Source organism: Aphelocoma coerulescens, chromosome 4 (assembly GCF_041296385.1).
Source record: "Aphelocoma coerulescens isolate FSJ_1873_10779 chromosome 4, UR_Acoe_1.0, whole genome shotgun sequence".
Classification (NCBI taxonomy): Eukaryota; Metazoa; Chordata; class Aves; order Passeriformes; family Corvidae; genus Aphelocoma; species Aphelocoma coerulescens.
In genome coordinates this window covers 33090983-33117806 of record NC_091017.1, presented here as the reverse complement: position 1 = coordinate 33117806, position 26824 = coordinate 33090983, and the positions used below count along the sequence as shown (strand labels likewise).

The 26824-nt window shown below is 38.5% G+C and overlaps 1 protein-coding gene across 6 annotated transcripts in view; it reads right to left on the bottom strand.

Moving 5' to 3' along the window:
• Window positions 1-26824, bottom strand: part of FHIP1A (FHF complex subunit HOOK interacting protein 1A) — a 117353-nt gene that overhangs the window by 66082 nt on the left and 24447 nt on the right. For 5 of the 6 annotated variants that reach the window (XR_011150652.1, XM_069013477.1, XM_069013472.1 and 2 more), the window contains 2 exons: window positions 4576-4808; window positions 2551-3177 (listed from right to left, as the gene is read on the bottom strand). Coding sequence is in view for 5 of the 6 variants with exons in the window: in XM_069013477.1 (XP_068869578.1) it covers window positions 2551-3177; window positions 4576-4677 (729 nt within the window). In the remaining variant the exon portion in view is untranslated. Of the gene's footprint in view, window positions 1-2550; window positions 3178-4575; window positions 4809-19149; window positions 19193-26824 lie in introns of those variants that run through there. The other variant, XM_069013475.1, reaches the window with a different exon arrangement.

Here is a 26824-nt window from a genome sequence, read left to right as displayed (position 1 = left end):
AAAATATTTCCAACATTTGTCATCTCAGCCCTACATGCCCTACTTTTACAAGCATCTCCAGCAGTTTCTTTCTCACCATTGAGTCATGAGTCTCTCTACAAACCAGTTTCCTTGATCTATTTACTTTCTCTTGACTCACAGAAGACACTGACTACACTATTTGTAATCCCAGGCACATTATGTGATCATAATGTGTTGTTAATGCATAGTCAGTTGCTACCTGGACAATTATTTCCTTTTAATAATTCTCTTTCCTCCCACATCCATAGTCTTTCTATATACAGCCTCGACTTTTCAAGGGCACTGCAGAGCTGTCCCTCCTCCTGCTTTAATAGTTGCTTTCCTAAGCTGCAAGGTATTTACAAAGTTTTGTGAGGGACTTTCAGTGGTTATCCTACTCAAAATTCTTTGGAAACGTTTTTTTTTCATATTTATAATACTGAATAGATAATATCTTCAATCATGTCCAGAAAACTTTCAGGTCAAAACATCAAAACATGATTAATTATTTGGTGTAAAATCAGAAAACTTTACCCAACAGTTTGCTCACACATTCCATGTTAAAAACATTTGTTAGTGATGTATCCCACTGAAACCTGCCTCCTTCCTTCTTTATAGTTTTTGCACCTACAGTTTTGAATAGTGTGAATCTATGGACAATCCAGGTTTTTAAAAGCTCTTAACCAAAGTTATATCAAATAACAGTACCATGAAAACCTTCAGGTTCGCTTTGGCACAGATCTAACACTGATCTGGGTACATAAAGCAGCAGAGATTTATGGCCAGACCCCATCCCAGGGGATGCCTATATTATGCAACAAGGCATGGTAAAGAAAACCCTCCATGCAAACCTACCCCCAGAAACAGAGATAACATCAACACAGTGCCACCCAAATGTCTCTTCTATCAACACAGGACTGCACTAACTGTTTTGCAGAGTACCTGAGGCAACATTTGCACTGATTTCAGTGATACACAGCAATGTCACTGACACCTACAAAATCCTCCATCAGAACAAAATGTTTTTCAGCTCATCACAACTTAAATTAAAAAAAATGATATCGTGCTAATAAGCTAAATCTAAGACATTACATTAAAGTCTTATTATAGACTTAGGCCAACCTCATTACTGTTCAGAAAAGTCAGATTTTAGCACATTTTGACAACAAGCCTTCCTAATTGGAATGATTGTCAATCATGGCTCCCTGCTGTTGAAAGCTGGCTTTTATCTTCAGTGTAATAAAGCTGGTTTTTTTTTCCATTTTTTAATGAATTGGAAAATGTAATTATGGAAGTTATAGCATGGATCCAGTAATGGTATCTGTCTTGGGGACAGTTTGAGAATCAATATCATATTCTTTGGCAGTATCTATTAAACAAAGTCAACTGGAGTCTCAAATTGATGCAATATTTACAACTGACAAAAGAAACCATTTATAAGTTTTGTTTTGGAATTTGTAGGTCTCACCTAGCCTGCCCTACTGCTCAAAGCAATCTCAGAATAAATGGAAACCTAAGGCTGGAGCAGCTGTCAAGCAGTGGCAGGGATTCTAGAGTTCTCTCTTCTACAGCTCTCTGCTTTAGTAGCTATGTAAGACTGTCCTTCACTTCATTTTTCTGGCATTTTTAAATTAAATTGCAAGCCATGCAGAATATAAAAGAATCCATCCAAAAACTGACCCAAAAGAGCAACTTTTGTACCGAATGATATTTGGGTTTGAACACAGCCATTGCAGATATGAGACTGTGATAAGGCCTGAAGAAGCAGGTGTTGTTATTCCAGTCTGCTTTAGCTTTAAAACTGCAGTAGGACGGCTTTGCTAGCTAAATCAGATTACTTACTTAAGAGCAGGGTAAGTAAAGGTTTTCTATTCATGTAGCAAGATCAATTTGCCAGGTGTAACAATGCAACAGTGTTACCAAGTTTTGTAATATAGAACAACATAGCAAGATGGTAGTCAGCCTGAGACAGCCATAGAAACATCCAATTTTTTGATGAAAAAATCTCCCTTTTATGTTGCATTACACTTTTTATTGTAATTATTGTAATTTTATTGTAATTATTACACTTCTATAACACTCTTGCTATTCTCACACTTGTTTTTTGAACTGTTGAACTGATGTCCATGTGGGAAGCACAGCCAGCTTAAGCTTGTGCTGCCACCAGAAACAAGCACCTCAGGACACCTCAATCCCCTTTCTCACTCCCTTCAGCCCCAGAATCTCAAAGGGGCCTCACAGTGACACAGAACAGATTTCCCTCCCACTAAGTTCTGCAATAACTTCCATCAGTTTCCTGATCCAATTCACTGTGTGACTGCAAAATCACTTGCACTGGCCCAAAAGCACAAGACACTGGTATGGAAACAAGAAGCAAGACTGTGTCTGGCATTAGGGATGGTTTAAACAGCATTAGCATTTGTGAAATAGCTGTTAGCAGAAACAAATGTGTTACAACACTTCTTTACCAAAAATGACAGAAAAGGATGAAAGAATGCAAGAAAGACAGTTACTTTGGCACTTAAGACCTTGCAAAATAGAACAACTTACTGGGCAAAAATAGGTGTTTTCTGCTATGTGGTTTGCAACAAGGTTGTTTTCTGCTGACAGAGACATTATGAAAAGCAGCGCATCCCGGGCCTGTTGGCCTACTGTTCCTTCTCGATGGATGAAGGGGATCAGCAGGGAAAATATGAGGAAATTGGCAGCTCCTTGGTCCTCACTAGTGTGGAAAAACAGTTCTAAAATGGAGGGATCTTTGGCTATTATAGAGCAGAGCTGGTTCAAGAGGACAACCAACTCTGTTTCCACTGTTGGAGTGGTTGTTCCCGAGCAGGAACTCAGCAACATCATCAAAGGCTTCAAAATGGGCTTGTGATGCAGCAAAGGCTGATGAGACTGGGTTACAAGCATTTCATACATTTTGAGCTGCTCAATTTTTGTCTCATCGGTGAACTCTCGCCGTAGGCTCCAAAGGAAAAGCTTCTCCATGATGTTCTCTGAGACCACAAACTCCAGAATAGGCCCCATTGAGGCATCCTTTGCTTGCTCCTCAATTAATAAGAAAAGCATGTGCTCTACATAATTCTGGACAGTGCTGGCCTCGTCAGGTGAGATTGCCCCATACTTTGCCTGAGTGTTTTTCAAAGGATCATGCTTCTCTAAGATTTTCAGAACCTAAAGAGAAACAAAGGCAGATCAGTTTTAATGCGCTTGAATGCATCACAAAAAGCATGCACTTATCACTACAAGGAAAAAAAATTAATCACAATTCTTTAACACAAAAAGCATTAAGTCTTTCATGTTTTCAAACTTAGAAAGTTTGACAGACAAAACCTGGAAGTTTCACATTTGGCATGTACAAGGCAAAATTGCAATGCTTTTGTTCACTTTTTTTTTAATAAGCACCTAAATTTGTCATTTACCCTATTCCTGAAAACCAAGGGTTCTCTGAAATAGGGATAAACCAGGTTTCCTTAAGTGTTCAGAAATTGAATTTCAGTGATGTTTGAAACAAGTTTGTCACAGAGGACTGAAATTAAAGGGCCTGCTCTCCAGCCAGAGTAACTGTGCCCAGGAGTATCAATATCATGGGATGATTTGCAGCTGTAATTGTAGTAGCAGCCCATAGTGCTGCTCTTTGCTTGGCACCTTTTTATGACACCAAATGGCCACTGATGCCCACATAATCTTACAACTTTCAATAAAGTAGTGATAGTCATCCCAGCACTTCTAACCCTGAATTACATTCTGTTGTGCATGCAAACAATAAAGCTCATTGTCTGCAAAAAACCCATTGTCTTTAGACTTTTTATGGAAGATAATTGCCACAAAACCGTAAAGGAACAGTGGATCTCCTAACATGACAGCATCACTAGTTAGGTGAGAAAAGGTGACTCTTGAACAACAGCTCCTCTGACTCTGGAAACACCTCAGAAACACCACCATTTGTCTGGCTGGTTTCTTGGGACAGCCAAAGAACAACAAAAACAACAGCACAGAAAAAAATTTTATCTAAATTGTTATTCATATTACTGCAGCAAGTAAGACCTTATACTATGGTGCTCAGAGCAAAACACCCCTTTGCCTAAAAGCAATTACAATCCTGATGACATGCAAACAATTTTTAGAATATGCTGAAGTGTATAATCTACATCTATCCATAATAAACAAGAGTGCATACAGCTTTGCACTGTGCATCTAATTTACTTTACTAAGGATAGGCAAGACTTACCCAGCACAAGGAAAGGAAGCACAGAAGTTTGCAACAGGGTGCAAGTCACAATGAATCAACAGCAGAGCCAGTAAGAAGACCTAGGCCTTCAATAAGATATTACCATGTCCTACCACTTCCCATTTAGATGCAAATATGGAGTTCAAAGTGCGATCAGTAAAGGCTAACCTTACCTTGAAAGGTCAATTATCTTTGCATTTTAAAAATAGTTCAGTGTCATCTACTACATTCTGCATGAAAGACATTTGTTCCTGAGCAACTCAGGATTATCCCAGAAGAAAGAACGAAGCAAATTTGTATTAATGCAGCTTACTTCAATCAATAAAACTAATTAACATTACCTGTGCCCAGTGTGTTCTAAACACTATCATGCATGTTTCTGGGTCAACACCCTGCAGGCTGGGAGCCTGCCTATTCCTGCTGATACTTGTTCCAGAGGACATTATAAAATTTCCAAAGGTCAAGACAATTAGGCCATGCTGAATTTCTTTTTTAAATCCTCCGGTGAGCTACAGATGTTGAAGAATCATGATGAGATTGACACTGTGTCCTGAGCTCTGATGCCCACAGAAATCTGTTAAAAAGAAAACAAAACCAAAAAAACCCACACATATACCAGTGCACATCAAAATATAGCAGCTAACAAAAAAGAACATCTTTATAGAAAACACAAACTTTCCTTCTTTTAATTCAGTTTGAGGACAGAATTTGTTAAAGCATGTTACATAGGACCATCTTCTCAGACCTTTGCTCATGATAATGCCTTATAATGCTCAAACATTTGAGATCAGTGACTGAAATAAGAATAAATTGCTACTTAAATAAACAAGCACAGCAGAAGCTTATGCAATAAACATTTTGTGCATGTCACTGCATTTTTAGTTTCTCGTGATGACATTTTTGCCATCTGACCATGTCCCTTCAGAGTTGCTTAGTAACTAATGCTGCATAGACTGAATAGGTAAAAAAAAGTACAGGTTATTTCTCTATTTTTTTAAAAAAGTATTCCCAGTAATAGATATAATTACAAGTACTTAGAAGTGTTCTGCCAGAAACCATATCATAAACAGTTGGAAACATCTGTTGGAAACATCTACCATATTCACGTAGAAGGGTGCATCTGTATCAATGTCAAAGTAAGCAAAACCAAACAACATAAAAGATAAAACCTTTGTGTATCCAAAGACAAATAAATTGAGATGTCATATTAAAGACTATGAGAATGGGATCAAACATTGAAACATTCTTTTCATCCATTATTTAATATCCTAGATATCTGAGTATCAAAGTAGTTGCAGACCTGCAGGGGAAAGTTAAAATGAAACAGAGATTGATATCTCGCAGATTTTTGATAGGTTTAGGACAACATATTATTCCCTCACACACCAGTACCTAAGCCACACAGCTCTCCCCTGCTCCCCACCCCCCCTTATTTTTTCTTTTTATAAAGTTTACATTTTTATTCTCCTTTTTGCAAACCGACTAGGCATTTATTTCAGTTTGGAACCATAGCAAAAAAAGCCCAATCAAAAGCGCCCAACAACAAACAGAATTTTTTTATACCATAAGCTGCCAAATCCCATACAGAAATTCTTTGCCAGTATAGAAGGGATTTCTCTATGCATATCTTAAAGATGAAAATCTTTTCTCTGTAGTGGACATTTCTGCTCCCTGTATGTGTGCTCTGTCTATATTCTTGAAACTTCATCCACAGAAAACATCCAGCCTGTCTCAAAAGTAGCAGCAACTTTTGCCATTTTAAAAGAGTTTAAAAAAATACAGGGTACAACTTTTAAGATTTCTGAGGCAAGCAAAGCAAAAACTGGTTATGCACTCCCCTGTGTATATATACACATATATTCATATGTTCAAGATTCAATTGCATGATCAGCCTCCCCCCTCCATCCTAATCCTGCTTCTTTCAGCACTTACAATGCATTTCCTGTGCATTTGCTAAGCACTCTCACACAATACAATTAACACAATCTACCCCATCCTTTTTGCAGATAACACATTCCATGTGTGGAGAAACCAGCATAACCAGCATAAATCCTGTACACTTTATCTGTTTGGGTAACACCACTTCCAGAATGAAGGTGGCACTCCATACAAACTACTCTCCAGATTATAACCTACTTGGAACCAGATCCACTGGAGAGGATTGTGCACAACCAGTAAGAATTAGCTCACAAGAATCAGCCAATGCCAGAAATAGAGGGAATCACTTACAAAATATCATCAAAGTCTATACTCCTTGTCCCCCTGCTCCGACTACACTTCTCCCCTATCTCCTCCATGCTTATACAGGCCTTACACTTCCAAGCATTCTCCTTCCCAACAGCTTGTTTCATGTGCTCATTTAGTTGAAGGCACCTACCAGTACTGCTACTTCTTAAACAGTCCTGTGAAAGTGAAATGTACTATTTCTACATTACTGATTTCCTGCGCAGAAAAAACAAAGCAAAGCAAAACAAAACAAAAACAGAAATCCACAACCCACACACCAAAATAATCAAAGTAGCAAGTAGATTTGAGAACCCAACTTGAGACAGCCAGGATCTGGGTACTTTTACTATTACTGACTTAAGCAGATACCACTATAGCTCTAATGCACAACTCTTGGCAACGTGCTTGCAGCTCTGCGTGCTCAACATTTCTACCAAGAAACACTGGGAAAACATGATGCATGCCTACACACCATTTAGAAAAAGCCTGCTCTAAGCACTTTGCCTAATACCATAGCTAATAATCCAAGGAATATTTAACTGATGTATACTTCAGATCACCTGCCCACTTCCTGCCAGTTTCCTCTTTGACAGCACTCTCCTTCAAACAGAAATCTTTCCGTGTCAGTAGAAGTCCAGCAGACTCCTCTGGGCAAAAGTGTCCTTCACTTTACAGCCCTAATTCACCATTTTAGCAGATCTGCCCTGCGCACGAAGCAAGCAGCTTTGGAAAAACTAATATGATCATGTAATTAAAGATGGTATCAGAAGGTGCAACAAGAGAACTTAATTAACAAAGCAGAGGCAAGATCCATTCTGGAATTTATGAGTTCCTTCACTTGACAACTTAGAGGTTGTTTCAATGTAGCCTTTGCATATTGTTTGAGAATTTAAATAAAAGAAACTGATAATACACATATACCTATCATATGACAAATTCTGCTAGCAGCATAGAATCAGAAACTTCAGATCAGCCTCCAGTACTTAAGATAATAAACAACAATAAGGGAGACTATGGCTTTCTTTACAAATTCTGATAAAAATCAGTGATGTAAGACTCTCCAGATGCATGCAAAGCTCTAGGATGTTACCACACACAGGCAACCCAAAGCTATTTAACCCACTACACTCCCTTCTCCTCTAATCTGTTTTAATCCTCTGTCCTTCTTAGCCTTTGCAATTTTCTGTCTTCTTCATCTTTTTTCTTCTTTTCTTCATGCATCTTTCCTATCCCAGCCTCAGATGCTACTCCACAAACATCAAGACAGGATTCTTTCCCTCACTGCCAGACAGGCCCTACCCTATCTTTTAGCTCCCTAAACAGACTGCTTGGGGTTGAAGTTCCATACTGGAGTTCAGATTCCTGAAATACTGCCTGCTTCTCTGCAGCTAGGAAAAGACCTCAAGTGACTAAAAATGGTACATACTTTGCCACCCATTCAAAATACACCAAAATGCCAAGAGGTCCAGTGACAGAGCCACTGTTATGTTTCTGTGTCCAGTAGGAAAGCTCACTTTCCACAACAGTGCTATTTAGTTGATGTTTGTGTAAGAATTTATAGCCATCACTGTGGCACTGAACATTCAAGTCCTGCCCCTGTTAACAGCTTACTGCCTACAGCTTACTGCTACAGCCTGCGCTTGGACAATGGACATCTTTTCCCACACATGGATATTCTAAGTCCAGCCACCACATACAAAGAACAGATACAGTCCCGGTGAAAGATGCCTTCAAGACAAGCAGGTGCCCCCTCACCTCCAGTGTAACAACCCCTAAGGTCTTATTTATCCAAGATACTTAAGAGCTTCTTGCTATTTCCAAGTCCCAATTTGGGCACACTCAAATAGCAACACAGTGAATTCTCAGATACACAAGTCACCAAAAACATTTTGATTCAAACTGCATCTTTGTCAGAGTTAGATCAGAAGAGCAAGGGTTTTCAGTGTTGCCAACTCTAGAAATGTCTATGCTACCAATCACAGAAACCTTTTAGGAAGGTCCGCTCAAGGTGACGTTTCATGAATCCTGCCTGGTCCACTGATTGTGTTTGTTAATACAGACACAAACACTACCCCGTTGCTTGGTAAAGATCTTCAGGAGTATGCGACCAACAAACTGTAAAACAGCAAATTCATCTCCAGAATTTATGTTCTATAACTAAAACCTGCACCTAGCAGAATACCGCACATACATACAATCCCAACATTAAAGCTGCTTACCTCTTTAATAAGAAATAATCACCAAAAAGATAATTTGTCCTGTGGTGACAAACAATAACATCTCTAATGTTTCACTCAATGTTTACTCCTACTTCACAAAAGCCATCATAAACAGACTATACAGAGAATCAAATGAAGAATAAAAATGGCAAATTTAAATTACTAGTGGAAAACAACTTGCCTGCAGCAAACGTTGACAAGGGCTTAGTTCACTTGCCTCTGGCCCAGCTATTGGATCAGAAATCTGAGAGCAGTTGAAGAACACAGACATTATCCTCACAGCAGCCCAACTATGGCTTTTTAATCATCTCTAATCTGAAAGTAACAAGACAGCATTGCAGACTGCAATGTGCAACAATATTTCTAAGTTCAAATCAATTCCCCTAAGGAAGCAAATATTTCCAGTTTCAAAAGCGTCTTGGGATGCTGGGATTTCCTTACTAATACAAAACACTAATAGACTGTGTAGGCTTCAAAGACTTCAAACTCTGTAATAGTGTTTCAAAAAGCTTTTGACAACTTAAGTGGTCACAGAGTAGATCCTAAAAACAGCATCCCTATTTAAAAAAGGTAATTGAATTGGAAGAGAGACTATCTTGTAAGATACATTTCAATCTAACAGCATATTGTAGTTACAGCAGTAGCAGACAGACTACATTCATTGTAAGCAGATTTTGTTACTGGATTAGGTTTTCTTGATTTTATTGCAAGACTAATTGTGGAACAATAACTGTAACACCACATCATTCCCTGTGAATTAAATCTCACTCCAATTAAACAAGACAAATAACCCGACCATAATGAGTCCAAAGGTGACAAAGTAAATTAATTAATAAAACGCAAATTCATGGAGGAAAAAGTAGAAGTGAACTCAGGGGCCACTAAGAACAAAAGTAACCATTATTTTAATCAGTTCATTATTAAAATTTTACAATAATTTAGCCTTTTGTCTCTGCTAAATCCTGATGAAGTTATTACTCCATCATTTGATAACCTGACAAGTGTGAATATACCTCTCATGCAGTCCATTCAAAATTCTACTTCCAAAAGTCACTACTCAGTTTAATACTTTGACTCTGCCATACAGTAACAGAACCTTCTTAGCAGGTAAATCTTTCGTATCTTATCTATCAGTTGTTAACCCTATCAGAAGGTCAAGTCCACTTACATATGCCTTCTAGAGCTATTTCAGAAAGCCTTAGTACAACTCAGCCTATTTCCAGGTGAAGAAAAGCAGCAGTCCAGAACTGCATGGGGTAGCTTTAGATGAGATGAGACCCAGTCATTGGACTCACGGGAGGATATCTGCATTCAGTTTTCCTTCAGAAGCCTAGAAACCATCAGCTCTTTTTACACAGCTGATTACAGGGCTGAACACCCCAATCAAAAGAAGTACTTATTTTACTGTGAAGTACACTGGAAGAACAGCCTAGCAGAGAATCCCTTGTGGAGTCTTCTCACACTGGAGTGTCTCTTCTCAAAAGTTTCACTTTTGAATTAAAAAAAAAACCTAAACCAGAACAGAAGTTGGCAGGATTGGGATTTCCCAGGCAATGTATAACAAAGACAAAAGATACACAGCCTAATACAGTAATACAGTAATGTATTATAGTAATACAGTAAAGAAGGCATAAAACATGCTGCAAGGCTGTGCAATTTATCAAGGTTGTCTTCTGTTGAGACATTAAGATGCCATGCTCAACAATTTGCAAACACAAATGAACCTCTGTTGTCAGATACTACACACCCAAAGCTTTCCGCCCTGTCAGTTCAGGTACACAAGAGGCAACAGAGAAACCTCGACGGCCGTGAAAGAAACAGCTTATATCAAAACTTTTTCATGGATCAGTGTAGCATAAAGGGGCTTGAAATTACACCACTTCAAAGAAGCAGAGGGAAATTATGTGGTCTTGCTCTTAGCTATGCAAGTCTCTGATAAGTGGGTGAGGGAAGGTAGGAGAAAAATGAGTGGCAAATTTAAGCATGCCTCAACTTAGCTTCAACTTAAAAGGGACCTTGTTCAGGATTTGTTTACTTCTGATTGAAAAGAAAGCCTTCTGCATGAATTTGTTGGATTTTCTTTAGGGACTATGATCAGGGAGAGGGTTTAAATCTTATTAACAATACTGTTTCAAAGGAAGACATCAATCCTTTCAAAAAAAAGGATTCATACTGCTTGTGGCAAAGTTTTGCTGCAAAAGCAAAGCCTGTGAAGAACAGCTATATCACCAGCCTTAATGATCCTATACAATCACCACAAGGGTGCCGAAGGCTTACAGGTTGCTTACTGGAGAGCAGGTGGTCTGTCGTAGGCAACTGAGAAATTGTCAGTGGTTAAAAGTCACTGCATCAAGGAATCCTCATTTTCATTAAGTCCTACTATCCTTCAGAAGATCTACTAGAAAGAAAACTGAAGATTACTAGAGGAACCATTTAAACGACATGAACAATTATCTTCCTTCTTCATTTGTCCTTTGATGTTTCAGTGCTGCAGTCCCAATTTGTCCTGTCTTTTGTCCACCTCAAGCAAGCATTTCACATTTAGGCAGCTTTCCTCAATCCAGCTTTTCCACGCAGTATTTGCAGAGATGCTAAGCCTTCCATGTGTAGGTGGGACAAGATATGTTTTACACTGATAAATGTATCTGCTTAAAAGCCTAACAGAGAACGAGTCACCACAAACTGTAAAGCAATGTAGTTAATCAAAGTATCAATCTGTTCTCATCAAGCACAATTTAATACAACCTGCTAACATGAAAGCAAGAATGTCTTGTGCCTTGTCCCCACAGAGACTGCCTAACAATCTCTCTCATGAGAGCAACTACACACACATATTTTATAATGAGAAAAAAATCTTCCTGTCCTATCTACAGTCAGCCTGCTTCAGTTAAAAACCACAATTCATCTTTTATCAAATGTCTGGGGAGCCACACTACTCACATATTTATTGTAGATTCACATTAGCTCAATTGGGCTACCACTAAGCTCTTCATGTGATCTGTATAATCCTATGGTATTATACATTAGGAGGTCCAGGTTCCAGCATTAAGTAACTACATGGTTCTTCAGACACATGAACAGTCAATTCCCCACAGCAAGCAAGCAGCAGTGACACCCCAAGGCTCAGCTGACAGCCCCAGCCCAGCAGTGCTACACTGGCATAAACAGGCTTGCTTCAAGGGCAAGCAACAGGATCAACTCCTGCTGGCAGCCTATCCACTGAGACACAGGCTAAGCCACATTCCAAGCCCTCAGAGACTCCTACTGCATGGATCAGCCAAAATGAAAGAACAGAGATGCCAGTTAGGTAGTATGGTCCAAAATGCATTGATGGGTTAGGCTAAAATTACACACAGTGTATCTAGGACGGTAAACAGCTACCCAGCAAAGACAGTTCATCAAAGGTCACATTACCAAAGTAGAGAAATGGCACTGATTGCTCAAGAAAACAGAAATTAAACAACCTAGAATACTTGACAGAGACCTTGACCTGCTCAGGAAAGGCTCGATTTACCTGTTACACCACAGGGTATCTTCATCTACCACACACATTTGCACATAGTCAATTTCAGTGGAACTTGAGAGCATACAATTACTGAAGCTATGTTTGCAAAGTCCCAGGAGGAATGAACTACATATTCATATCCCTAGGTCACAATTCTGAAGCTAGAGAGACAAAAAAATACAGTTGTTATTCTAATGGTATGACTTGATCCTTTTTATGAGAGATAAGGAATATAATAAACCTGTTTCTCTGTTGTATTTGATGTCCTCATATTTAACCTACTACAGAAAGCCAGCAATTCAGTAACAATTAGTGGTTCAAAACACAGATTACATTGGTTAAAAACTTAGTAATAAAATAGCAGCTAGGGTTCTTAAAATCCAAGATAGCTACCTCTCTATTCCCAACAGCATTCTGGCACAGTATGACTGAGGCGTCTAGTCTGCTAGTAGCAGACAGGTGGTGCAAAAGGGATATTAAAACTAAACTTTAAAAAATTGCCTTTAGAATAGCAGTTCAGAAAAGTTCTTTTCTACCTACATACTAAAGAATGCAGATGTCATTGAACTGAAATCAGTTTAAAGGCTTTAGCTTTGCTGGTTCATTCCCACATCACCACCAAAATTGATGACCCCAGAAAAGACTGCTTCCATAGAAAATCAAGTCACAAAAATGTCCAGGGCCCACAGATCAAAGCATTTGGTGGTGTACTGTGTGAGACAGACATTACAAGCACAATAAACCTCAGTTTAAAATTTTGTACTGCAAGCGTGTTTTCATACCAAGTCTCAAAGAGAAACAAAACAACCCCAAAGGGCACAGCACATGTCACTGAGTGAAAGAATCTACCTTTCATTACTTCATTTACAGGTGAATTACAAATATCACATGCTATGTCTAGACTAGTAATATTTTGTCATAATTGAAGTGAATTATTGCTAAAAAACAATTGTTGCCAAAGTCCTCATCTTTACCGAGGATCTGTAGAGGGTTTATTTCCAAATTCATGGCTATCCAGGAGTGGGATGGAGCAACACATCAGAAAACAGACATTTGACAAAACCTACGCTATGTTCTGATTATGTAAGTGGAAGAAAGAAATCAAAATGATCCATGCATTCTGTGCATCAATTTTGCTTTCCAAGATAATTCTGACACCTTTGTGACACACAAACCTGGCCCCAACATGCTCATAATTTAGAAAAACCACATGTTTCCTGAAGTTGTGATGCTGGAGTGATGGAACACTTTTTCTTGTTTAGATTGTTTTTGAGAAAGGTAAAACAGTTTCTGAAGCTAAAATTATAAAATAAATTCATAGGAAATTATTAAGTTGCCTTTCTAGAAAAGGCTTTCCTGACAGGAAGATGAATGAGACCAGCAAAGCAATAGAAGACTCTATACCCTGAAGATTTAAAACTATTTTCAGAACACTAGCATACAGAACAGGAAATACTATCTTCCCAAGAGAAAGATGGTCTAGAAAAATGTTATCAATATACCTGTAAATATCATATGTAGATTACAGAAAACAAGATTAAGCTACATGTTTTATAATAGTATGTAAGACGATTTTTCAAATGATTTGTACAACATGTCAAATTACTCATTATAATAAGCATAAGAAGTCCAAGAATAATGTTCTCAAGCCTACAAAGTGACACTAAAGAAGATGCGTGTGCTTTCAGCACTAATCACAATAAAATGCAAATACACACATATTCTAAACATTCCGTGTTTCATGATAAAGAAGCCATAAATTTTTTTTAATTTCTACACTGAGTTTATTCTGCAGGTTCTAGATACAGTTCAAACATAAGACTCAGCAGTAAAACACCATTAAGACTATCATGATTATTTGATCAATAAAGAAACAAACCTAACAACAAGCTTCCCATGAGGATTGTTGCCAAGTTTTCACTGAGAAAAGAACTTCCATTCTGCAGATGGAATTGCTCTCTTGTTTATCTTTCTCTTTAAAACTAAAAGTACCAGAAAAGGACAAAATATTCCATAAAATCAAAACTGTTAGGTATAGAATGGTTACTGCACAGTTGCTAACATAATACTTAATCTATAAGGATATTTATTTCTCCTTCCAAAACTTCATTCACAATACAAAGTTCTCTTTTTCCTAGAAAAAATCAGTTTATAACTCTATCTAAATTTAAGTAGCTATCACACAGTAAAACCCTTTTATACCTCTCAATATGTTCATTATAGTAGATGGACTATAATAATTGACTAGATAACTCTAATCTGTCATTTATCTTCTGTACATGGTTACTGAAACTACTCATTTTAGGGAGAATTATCACCCCAAGCTACTTATCCACCAAGTCAACATTATTTCCTACACTCTGAAATTATAGCATGTTAGTGACATGATGAACTAATGAACAAATGGACTGAGCAAAAGCATATTGTTACAGAGCTTCAGGACAACCATCTCAGTGCACTGTAGGATGGCAGATGCCTATCACAAATTACTCCTCAAACCTACTCAATTTAATGAAATACTAAAATCTGAAAGGTTATTTTCTTATCTTGCCCTGTGTACATCTACCACCTCATACTAGGTAGGGCCTTGTGGCAAAATGTTATATTTAGTGGATTGATACTTTTAAATATAAAATGTATTTTTGTCAGCTTTCTTCCCTACTTTAAAAGAATTAAAAGGAGGATAGAAACAACAGAACACTGTGAACCAATATTGTTTGCATCAGACATTTCCAATTTAGCTTGGAGAAAGCTCCAGAAGCTGGTGAACTTCTTTCTCCTAAATTATGCTCAAGTTTGACAAAGAGAAAAGCACTTGCAAAATTCTTCTCATGATTTTCAATTGTCAAATTTGGGCAAAACCACTGAACTGTTTAAAATGAGACACACAAATCATTATATCTCACTGTACACTGAGGAACAAAGGGGTGGAAGAATAAAAAGGGGGGGGGGGGGGGGAATGGCAAAATGAACACTCCTTACAAAATCCTATCCTACTCCTCCAGCTCCCCATCCCCAAAGCACAAAATTCCAGGTATTTGTCTCATAGGACACTGCACTGCTCTCCCTCTCCCTTTCTATTCCAACCCAGAGCAGACAAACAGAAGTTGAAGATTCATGTTATATTAATTCCTGTAACAAAGTCAAGAACCTCAATAAAATAGCACATCTGTGAGCACAGTTCAATGAAAAAACAAACTCACCCCCTGCAGTACAGATTTTAATAACATTAGTACAGATTTGCATGTTGGGTGGATTTCGGCAGACTAGAGTTTTCTATATGTAAGTTAAATTTTTTGCTTTTAATACATATGGTAATAAACAAGAAAATTCAAAACTGATTGTTGGCATTTTTATGATGTTTAGTGCATAAAAAGCCAGATCAAAGAAAAATCTACATGTTGTTTATATTTCCATTTCTATTTAGTTACATTGCATTTTATACAGGTGGTAGATGTCTTTCCCTCGAAGCTTCTCCAGCTTTCCTAGGAATAAAATTATTTGTGTCATGTAAACAGTGTTAAGTTGTCCATTATGTAGAGTGCAAATTAATTCTTCATCTCTGATCTCATAACATAAGGCTAGTCTACTATGAAAATATTTTACACTCTTATACCACCGAGTCTTCTGCAACTGAAAACTGAGTATCATTACGGCACCTCCCATTCCTGTGAATGCCTTTCCCTGGATAATGAAATATATGAATGCATTGGCCAAAAATGAAACATATATAGTCTATACAACACCTGTCTTGGACATGTTGCCACCATGCAAAAACAAAAACTGATAAACAATCAAAGGAACAATTAAAAAAAAAAAAAGGTTGAGATAATCTGACACTTTGATAACAATTCTGTATAATTTTTTTTCAGTCTTGCCTTTGAACCTTTGAGAAAACATGAACAGAAATACATGTGTCTTTCTAGTCCAGAAAGGAATGCAGATAAACTAGCACCTCTCACACCCTGGAGAGTAAAAGAAGGCAAATAACCTAACAAATTGCAAATGAAGACTATTCATCTAATAAAGGGAGTGTTCTGCACAACACAGAGCCTCACAAATATAAAAGGTGGAGCAAATATCAGATTCAAGTAAAATAAAATCGAATTACTATTTAAACTTTTTAAATAGTAATAAACTTGGAATGACCAATACGGAAAGCCTAGCAAATAAAAGAGTTGGATGTCAGCCCCGGCAGGAACGCCTCTCAGCATAGATAACCAAAAGTCAAACCACAGCCTCTCCCACCGAATTTTGTAACACCTACAGAGGCTTCCATCGGCGTGGGAAAGCACAGGTTCCACCCATCAACAGGTTGTTCATTCCTGCCTGCACAGTTCTGAAAGTGAGGAGTGTCTGTGTATATCGTGGGGAAACCTGCTGCTTCTCACCTCCACTTCTGTCCTCCCATGTAAGGCTGTCAGAGCTGCAGAAGCTACAGTATCCCACAGTCAGATCTGACACCAGTCCTCAGAGGTCTCCACAGGAGAAGCGCAAGCTGAAGACACAAGCAGTTCAAAGAAGCATGAGAAAGTCTGTGTATGCACAGGCCTTGAACAGCTGTCAGCTATAACCACAGCATGTTTGGAAGCGAGACCTCCAACTTTATTCCTGAGGACATGATTCTTGACACTGAATTGAAAAATTTATGATTATTTTTCCAGCCTCTGAATTGTAGAAAGCATATGTCAAACCAATTTTTTGTTTTGATGCATCAGTTATGAAAGTACTTCAGAATATGCAGAACTGTTACATCGTTCACCAGCTATCCCTCTGCTAAAACAAAACTTAGAGTATTTCTACTGTCACCACATATACTGCCATCTCCATTCTCTGTTTTATCTTCACCTTGCCCCACAGATAACATTACACTTTCACAGTAATTCCTGCCACAGCCACTGCAATCATAAAGTCCTTCCCTGCTGTTTCAGAACTGTTAGGCAGTTCAGACATCCCTGCTGTTCTCAAGCAGACTTTTACTCTTTTACATCACCCTCAGTCCTGAGTGTCACAGAATGTCTCAGGAAGCCCTTCAGTGACTTTATGAAGCATTTGCATACAACCAAGTGTCTGTGCTGAAAAAACTACCTAAAAATAAACTGAGTTTTTAGTAAGTCAGCACAAAACCAAATATATATGACTAATGACAAATTAATGAAGGACAGAAGAAAACCCTGCCCTTGTGAGACCACACCTCGAATACTGCACCCAGGTCCACAATCCTCAGCACAAGAAAGATGCGGACCTGTTAGGGCAGGTCCAGAGGAGGGCCACAAAGATGACCTGAAGGCTTGGAGCACCTCTCCTACAAAGACAGCCTGAGAGAGCTGGGGTTGTTCGGGGAGATCTCACTGCAGCCTTCCAGTACTTTAAGGGGGCTTACAAAAAGGAGGGAGAGCAATTTTTTACAGACAGTGATAGGACAAGGGGAAATGTTTTTGAACTACAAGAGGAGGGGTTTGGATTAGGTGATAGGAAGAAGTTCTTTACTCAGAGGGTAGTGAGACAGTGGAACAGGTTGCCCAGAGAAGTTGTGGATGCCCAATCCCTGAAGTATTCAAGGCCAAGTTAGATGAGGCCCCGAGCAACCTTATCTAGTGAAAGGTGTCCCTGCCCAGGGTGGCAGGACTGAAACTGGATAATCTTTCAGGTTCCTTCCAACCCAAGCCATTTTATGATACTATGAAAGCCTCTCTTCAGGAGTGCCAGTACCAAAGGCACATACAGCTGCAATTATGGATACCACAACAATCAGCCTAATGGGAAAGAATCAGTCCCCAAAGTTGCCAACACTTTAAAATGAAAACCACTGGATTCCACATGTACAGATGGAATGACTCTCCATCATCAAACTCAGCAGGACTGGGAGCCAAATCCACGGTTTTCTCTAGAGAAAAACTGACTTTTCTCTGTGACAATGTATCTACCAACAGACTTGACCATCACTAAGATCAATGCAGAAAATACAACACAGTACTGTGATGGATAACTACTAGCACAGTCCATCTACCCCCAAAAGTAGTCAACAGGCTCTGTGCATCTGTGTGGGCAGTAGCTATTGCTATTAAAATACACTGCTAGCAGCTGTCCCATCTCACATTCCTTAGCAACTACAAAGGGATTTGAATATCAATTTAACGCAGTATGGTAAGACAAGAGATTCCCCTTGCACCTCTAGCAACCATTTAAACAGATTCTCTCATGACAGACCATATGTATCTGAAATACTGCTTTAATGTTGCTCTAGAAAGAGATGCAAACATTAAAAAATTCAACCTGAGAATGAATAAATATTTCAAAATAAAAGACCACATGGAAGCAAACCTGAACCAAATTAGCTTACAAGTGGAATGACTGAGTTTTGTTGCCTCAGACACCAGAATCAACCCTGTTCACTCCCAGTCAGTGAATCTTACCAACATTTCTTTGGGAAACCTTCAAAGCTTAAAAATTTCTAGAAGAACTGAACAAATTTCTTTAGACTTAGACAACACTGTATGAGCAACTTGCTGGGAAAAAGCATCAAAACTGGACTTGCTAGAAGAATTCAAATGTGTTCAATTTCCTCTTACTTGCTCTGAATAACATGCAGGGCACACAGTGATCATCATCATGAGCTGCAATGGTAACTGCTTGCATACAAGAGCTCAAGCCACTAGACTTTACTTTCTCCTCCAATTCTCTTCCTTTGTACACGGGCCTGAGGCAAAACACTCAGCTCAATTTCTCCCTTAATACAAGGGCCACAGACTTTTAGAGAGTTCTGATTATTATTAAGGGAGCAAGTCAACATTGTTCAGTTGATTGTCTGGCCATTTACCTGTCCCAAAAACTCTCAGAATCCCTATGCACCACACTCTTAGACTCACAGACTACACACTTAGACTTATAGCCTGCATCACAAACTCCTATTTGGCAAAACACTTCTAAACCCAGGGCCTATGGGCAATGAATTCTCATCTTACCTTCACTTCTATATTTTGGCATTGTGCAGAAGAGGTAAGACACAATCAAGGCTCCCTAAATGAAAAAAAATAAATACATGAAGTGTTTCAGAACACCAGTGGGAGAATTTCATGCAACGTAGGGCTATTATTAGATTGCTGTTTTGCTTAGCAGATCAGAGGGTATAATCAGCAGATGATGCAGCCATGATTTGCGAAGCACAGCCTTATTAACGACTAATGAGATAAATGAGTTAAAATTTACATTTTGCTCCACTGATAAGGTTCATTGGCACACTTAACTCCAACACCATGGCTTGAATATTAAACCCACTTATTAATGTCTAGTAAAGCTAATTATAATGCTGAGTGGCATTAAACTGTAATAATCAAGCAGGATGTTAGAATCACATCCTTTAGTATTACTGTAGCTCTGAAGTTAAGTCTTCTGCACCTGGAAATAAACACGTGTTGAGCTCATGCTGTGAGGGAGCTCAAGCCTTCTGTGCCTTTTTCCTGATCCTTCTGAGAACCCAAAGCCATGTTCTAACAATGCAACAGGCAGGTAAACATCGCATGTTACTATGATTTCAACAGTGTCTCTCTTACTGCAGTAACAATAAGGACTACGTGACAAATATTTTTGTATCTACAATATATTAAATTACACTTGACATATACTTTCTAATCCTTAACAGAAAAAGAAAGCACTGAGATACTAACAAAATTAACAACAAAACCCTGGAAACCATAGCTGTTGGGTTTTTATCACCTTTTTCACCATCTTCTGTCAAAACTACAAGTATAAAAGCACCTCCATTTACTGAAAAGGATACTGGAAATATACTTTAGACCTTAAACTAGCCTATATATTTTTATGCCACATCTATATAAGCACTCAGACAATAAATATTTTTAAGGATAACGGAAGAGGACAAGGGCCATAATATTCTTTCCATTTTAATCTCTGCAATGTACTTGTCCTGTGACAGCAGTGAAAAGAAGGTGAGATGGGATAATTAAGTGCCAGCTATCCATGGATCAACACTACCCAGTGTGAGGACTCATATGTGCCAGTCCAAAAACAACTTACAGTCACAGCACAAGCTTGAGAAACAAAGCTCCTCTGGGATATCTCCATCCCAACACGAGAGTGGTGCTAGCTCTCCCTCCTCTAGGAGAGTCACATACAGGACTACACAACTGCCATCATTACCTTTTCAAAGGAGAATATAAAGAATGACAACACAAAGCATAAAAACACTACAGATAAAATCTCCACTTTATTTGTAAGGTAATGCTCAAAAGCAGACATTCATTACACACATAAAAAAGGCACTGCAGAACAATTAGATTTTTTTCTTCTGTGGGGAAAAGTGAAAAGGCATTTGCACTGTGACAGTAAAAAAAACTAGCAGAGCAAATCATGTGTGAAACATTAAATGCAACTGCTTTTTTGAACACACTTTTGTTCCTTTCAATTTATCACCTGAATTAAACATTCAGCTTGTAACACAACCCATTCCACTTTCTTCAGCCCAGCTTTAAAATACAGGCATGCAGTGTTTCAGCAGTAGAAGCAAAGAAATGCTGTGGAGGTCAGAAAGAGAAGATTTGGTATACAGCTTTCTGTGGAGCATTCCACTGCATCCCTGCTTGTAGGAAGCCATGGCACCACTGTCTGGCATCCCCAAGCCTGTGCTGCAGATGGGGAAAAAAAAGAGAGCAGTCTACTTCAGTGGTAGATTCTAGTGCCACAAGCTCACCAAGACAGCTAAGCCTCCACCAGACCCCTTTGGTATGAGTTATGCCAAGGGAACACACACCCTATCCCCTCCCTCCCACTCTGCCATGTTCCTGTGGCGCACAGCAGTTCCAGCAGCCAAACCTAGGAAAGACTGTTTGTTGAGAGCTCAAAGTATCCCTCACAGAAATCTGTCTTGAAAATAGATACTTGTGACTTCGGAACAGCAGAAGCATCAAGTCTCTTTCCCTAAGGGAAAACCCTGCCAGCCTGGTTCCACAGGAGCAAGTCTCTCTACACAGGTTCTTCCCACAGAGTAGAAAGTGCCTCTGCAGTCTTTTTCCTGTAATACATTGTGCTGGATGTGGCTTTTCCCAAGCCATTTTATGAGTATGGTTTGTTTACTAAAAGCATAAACAGAGAAGCCCCTCCAATTACTATTTCAACTATGCTAATACTTGGTAGGCATTCTGAATCTAAATGTTTCAATACTTCTCTGCATCTAAAATCAACAGATACACCTAAAGCATACTATATTTTTAAAGAGGAGACAGCCAACAGCACAGTATTCCCACAGGCAGGCTTGTCGGGAAAAGATGTGGTAAATAATTAATTTTCCTAGGTTAACTTGAGTTCCAGACTAGCATCTGTGAGCATCAGTGCCATGGAAAGGCAACAACTCTAGTTTGTATTCTTGTCTAGCAAGGAGCTTTGCCTTACGTGCAAGCACTTACAGCAAAAGTTTTATCATCTCAGAGACAGAAAATGTAAAGAACACTTATACAAGTCTGGCAAAATCTCTTCTGTGAAATTCAAAGAAACCAGAAGTCTTTGCTTGGCTACTACTGTTTTTTGAATTATTTCCTTCTTTGACAGATAATGGGCCAAACACAGATAGATGCTGAGCACTGATGTCAGACTGCAGCACACAGAAACCTCCAGTATAATCTACCCTACAAATAATTAAAGACATCATTCACTGCATACCATGCTTTCTTTTTCTGCATTACAGATGTTTGGCAGGAAGGGTGGGGACAATTCTCAATACAGGGAAAAGGCAGAACATTCCAGACAAATAATCTTTTTAAAACTGATCTTAAGCTTAGCAGTTTAACACTCTGAGGTTTCAAAAAGTACATAAAATGTTACAAATACTGCTGGAGTATATTCAGTATTCATGGCTTGAAGTGACCAAACTTTTATATACACTATCAACTGTGATCTAATTCTTCTGCTGCTTCTATTTGCACCTCAAAGGTGCTAGCAGATCATAACAAAGAATAGTTCATACAATCATGAATAAGTTGGCAATAAAGGGAAGATTTTGCAGAAGGTAGTTCATTTTCCCTGGAAATGGTTCATAAAAATGGACTAAAAAAAATCTAAAAAACTATTTCAGAAACAAACTTCATTAACATATTGTTTATGCATTAATTTTCTGACAAATTAGGTGTTTCTTAAGTAATTCTCTACCTGCCGGTACCCATAGAGGGGATGGAAAAGTCCCTTAGGCTTAGCTTCCTCTTCAAGTCAGGGAACTGAATCTAATACCCTGGAAATTTTTCTTCCAAGTTTGATTTTATTGCTTGTGCATCTAAACTGCCTTGACTGTGCTCAGGAGCAAAGCTGATGGCCCTCAAGATCCTATTTCCTATCATTTCAGTCAGCTGAATTTTCAGAGGATCAGAATACAGTTATCTATTTCTTTATAATGGAGCTGCATTACAACCATGATAAAAAAATGTGAGAAATGTTCTGCTCTGCTCATTACAATCAATAGATTATGTAGCTCGGTCACAAAGCAGAAGGAATTATGAAAAAGAAAGTCATCTTTAAACTATTAATATTGCTAGAACAACTTTTCTTTCAGATACACAGACTCCCACCTCCCAGACACAGCTAATAATGTCAGAGGCTCTGAGATTCATACGGTCAGAATGACTAATATTTACATTAAGCAAATGTATTGCCATAGTAACATAGACACCACAGAGCTATCTACCTGCCACAGCTCCCTAAATTATTTAGCATGCCAATACTACAGTGACACTTTGTAAATGATCACATTCATTAAGAGCAGAGTATGTGCTGAAAAACTGAATGTTAGACAGCCATATTTACTGCCAGGAAAAAAAAACCAGCACCAGTATTCAGAAAAAAAAAGAAAAAAAAAACAAACAACAAAACAAAGAGGCATAGAGGAAGGTTCCAGCCTGTAGCAGAACAACACACCTTGAAAATCTTCATCTAAAAACATGTTCACATCTGCACCCCTGAGCAAAGCAACACAAACAATAATCTCACTTATGGGACATAAGGCTGACCCACTGTGACCAGAACAAACTGAGATTTGAGTTACTTCCCAAACTACATTTTTGGGATAGTCAATAAATTTGTTTAATTTGCATCTTATATTGCCAAAATATTATTCTACATTGTGGGGTTGCAAGAGCTAGTGCATAGAAAATAGAAATAACTATGACACACCCTCAGAACATGGTTGATCTTCAACAGTTGACAGATTTATAGTGAGGAGAGAGGTGCAGTACTTTGGATGATGGTCTGCCACTTCCTCCAAGCAGTAGATGATGGCAGGGATCTGAGTGGTTTGTGTAAGCCACTATCCTCATCCTCAGTTAACGGTGTTGGAAACCTTAAGCATTTCCTGCATTATGAGTATGTATGCATATCCTCATCATATGCAGTGGCAGAATCAATGACAGGTGGAGAAAAAAAGGGAGACTTCAGGTCAACTCTTGCAACCAGATGGATTTCTTAATAATTTTTATCAGCTAAAGCCCCTTCTTTTGTTGGACACAAATCATGTTTTGTTCACATTTCTCTTTGAATTCAAAATAACACAAAAAACCACCTAAGAAGCACAGCACAAAGATCCAGGCACAAAATTAATCCAACCCAGCTCCAACCAACTCCTGTTCTCTCTGATTTTTTTAGTGCTTCATAGGCTTAATTTTCAGTATGTCAATGCAAGAGAAAGCTTTAAATAATTTCTTCTATTACATTTTTATGAAAATAAGTCTGGAATACACCCATCTCTTATTCATTTGCACTGAAATGCCACAAAGTCCTACTTAAATACATTTTCATAGCACTAGCAACAAGCAAATCCAATCTCAAACCAATAGATTACTGTAACAGAGACTCACGTAGAATTTGATATTCAGAGACAGAATTTTCAAAATAACGAAGTGTTTGGAACATGCGGTTCTCCAGAGAGAATACTGCTTAAATAACAAGAGTCTGCTTTTCTTAAGCAAGTTACTTTAACTAAGACTTGATCAAGAACTGCCTTGATCCTCCACAGAATGTCTGGAAAGTATAGAGAACGGCATCTTGCTTTGAAAGCAGTTTTAGAAAGCAGCCTAATGGAACCCAGTAGCCAGACCAGTGAGGGCACCTCAAATATTGGTGCTGGAGGGCACAGGTGTGGTGAAGAACACCAAAAAGTTTACTGCTGACAGAGGTCAGGTCACCTCCCTAAAATATTTCGGTTGTGAACCTCTGTTTGGAGCCTTCACTCAGTATCCCACTTGAGACTCTGAGTTTAACAGAATGCTGGTTTTAGAGAAATGTCTGTGAAAGATGAATACTGCTCTTAGGACTGTCAAAATATAAAGGATCATATGAGAAGCAACTGACTAGTGGACTAATTAGCAGTAAGGAATAGAATTATGCAAAGCCTCCAGATTCCAGGCAGAGCTATCAATTACATTTACATGTTACAAATCACCTTGCTGATGAAGTGCAAGCTGGAAATAGGAAGTCACCTTCAAGTATTCTGCACCTTAAGGCATATTTGTAATGGAGCCAGGGGGATATCTGCTTAGTTGTTGGAATTATTTAAAATGTGCACTAATACTCAAAATGATTCTATGACAATTGAGCACCCAACTAAAGTGGCTGAGATAAGCCTTGACAATTCTAGATAAGAAACACTAGGCAATTAATAGAGGTATCCAAACACTAACCTTTAAATCCACTTAGGTTGAATTTTCTCTCACAACTTGTATCTTTCAAGCTTATAACTGAGAGCACTAGGAAGGTCACTCCTGCTACATAAACCACAATTAATTCTAAACACAAACCCTGTGTTTTGTTTTCAAGCCAACAGTGAGTAGATGAACCCAAAAAGCAACAGCAGCCCACAGTGGCTGAATTTCATTAGGTTTGGCTCAGCATCACTACCACTGAATCCAAACTGTTTTCTACAGAACAATTCAAGTAGCAGCAACACAAAGCACTCATCTCCACAGGAATCCTTCATATATCAGATGTGGTACCCTTCACAAACCAAGTCTACGATTCTGCATCTTGCTAGATTATGTCTCCTTACCAACGTGGCAGTACAAAAAGCAGAAAAGGCCCTGGCTCTGTGTAAGTCCTGCTCAGCAGTAACTAAAACATCTCTATTATCATTAGTGTGTTCTGAACAAATCCAAAACACAGGCTCATATTTGTCACTGTGAAGAAAACTAACTCTACCTGAGTCCAAAACCAGCACAGTACAAAAATCCTAGATCTGCAGAGCACTTTGTCAAAGAACCAAATAACTTCATACAAGTCAGAGTTAAGAGCTGATACTGAGGTTTTGTTTGTTTTCGAGGTGTTGCAGTATTTGGGTAAATAAATACAACTTGCAAGAACATCCTATGTGTTCAAATGACTCATCAAAATCCACAGGAAACAACCACAGCAGACTCTCTAGCTATAGCTGGGGATTGAGACCTGCTTTTATTTTTACCAGAAGCCCAAAAAAACTACTTCCACATTCTCCTCTCCTTCTCAGCCAGGATGGGAATAGAAACCTTTGCCAGGGTTAGCTCAGACAGTGCCCTCTCGCATGCTGGAAACTACTTTTATACATAGCAGGGAGACTGAAGAGGTAGAACAAAGCTTAGTACTACTGCCTCAAGCTCAGGACTTTAAAAGGAATACAGTCTTTCCCACTCTGCACACCACAACAACTCAAACAACTCCCTAGTGCAGTGAACTGTGTCCTTTTCCCCTTCCCTCCTGCCTCCACAATAAAGAAGTATCATTGTCACATCCTCTGACAGAAACTTCCCACCCAGACTCAGCAAACAGGATTAATGAAGAAAACAAAACCAACTTTATTTTTTAACAGGCAAAAAGTGATGGGAAGAAGTAAAGAAAAACAAAAATGGAAAACAAAATATAGAGTTATATGATTTACAGTGCTTAAAATACTAATCAGCCTCTTCTGTACCTGAGTGTTAAAACCCCTACCATCACCCTGCACATACACAGCAATACACATCCAAGCCAATACACGTTGCTGTCAGGAGTTGAGCTGCTGCATACTTAATATTGAGGCAGACTTACTGAACATGAATTTCTAAATTCATGGTCAAATCCCATAAGTGCCATACCTAAAGTATATCAAGTCCTCAATATCTACAACTTGAACATAAAAACTAGAGTTTGAGATGCAGACATCTTTCTATTAAAAAAAAAAATTGAACAATTACATATGCATTAAATAAGCCTTATGCCATAAATGTCCTTGATTCTTTATGTGCCAAAACATTAAAAATAAATAAAACAAATCCCACATAGAATAAAAAGCAAATAAAGAAACAAAACCCCCAGACATGGGACCAGCTTACTATACATTATTAAAATGCCAAGCACAGTAGGTTGTTAATTTTTCACTTGAAGTAACTGCATAACTTGGTTGGGGAATTATTCAGTTCTAAAAACTCTGTAGCCATTCCATTTTCACCTTTCATTTTCTATCATCCACAAGTCAAAATCATATATGCAGTTTAATGAAAAGTGCATAAGTCCTTGAATACCAGACACGGATATGATGAGCTGTGAGTGATTCTCAACAAAGCTAATAAGCAAGAAACCAAAATAAAAATTGAAATATACAGAGATACTAGTATAAGCATAGTAAGTCAGTGGTAT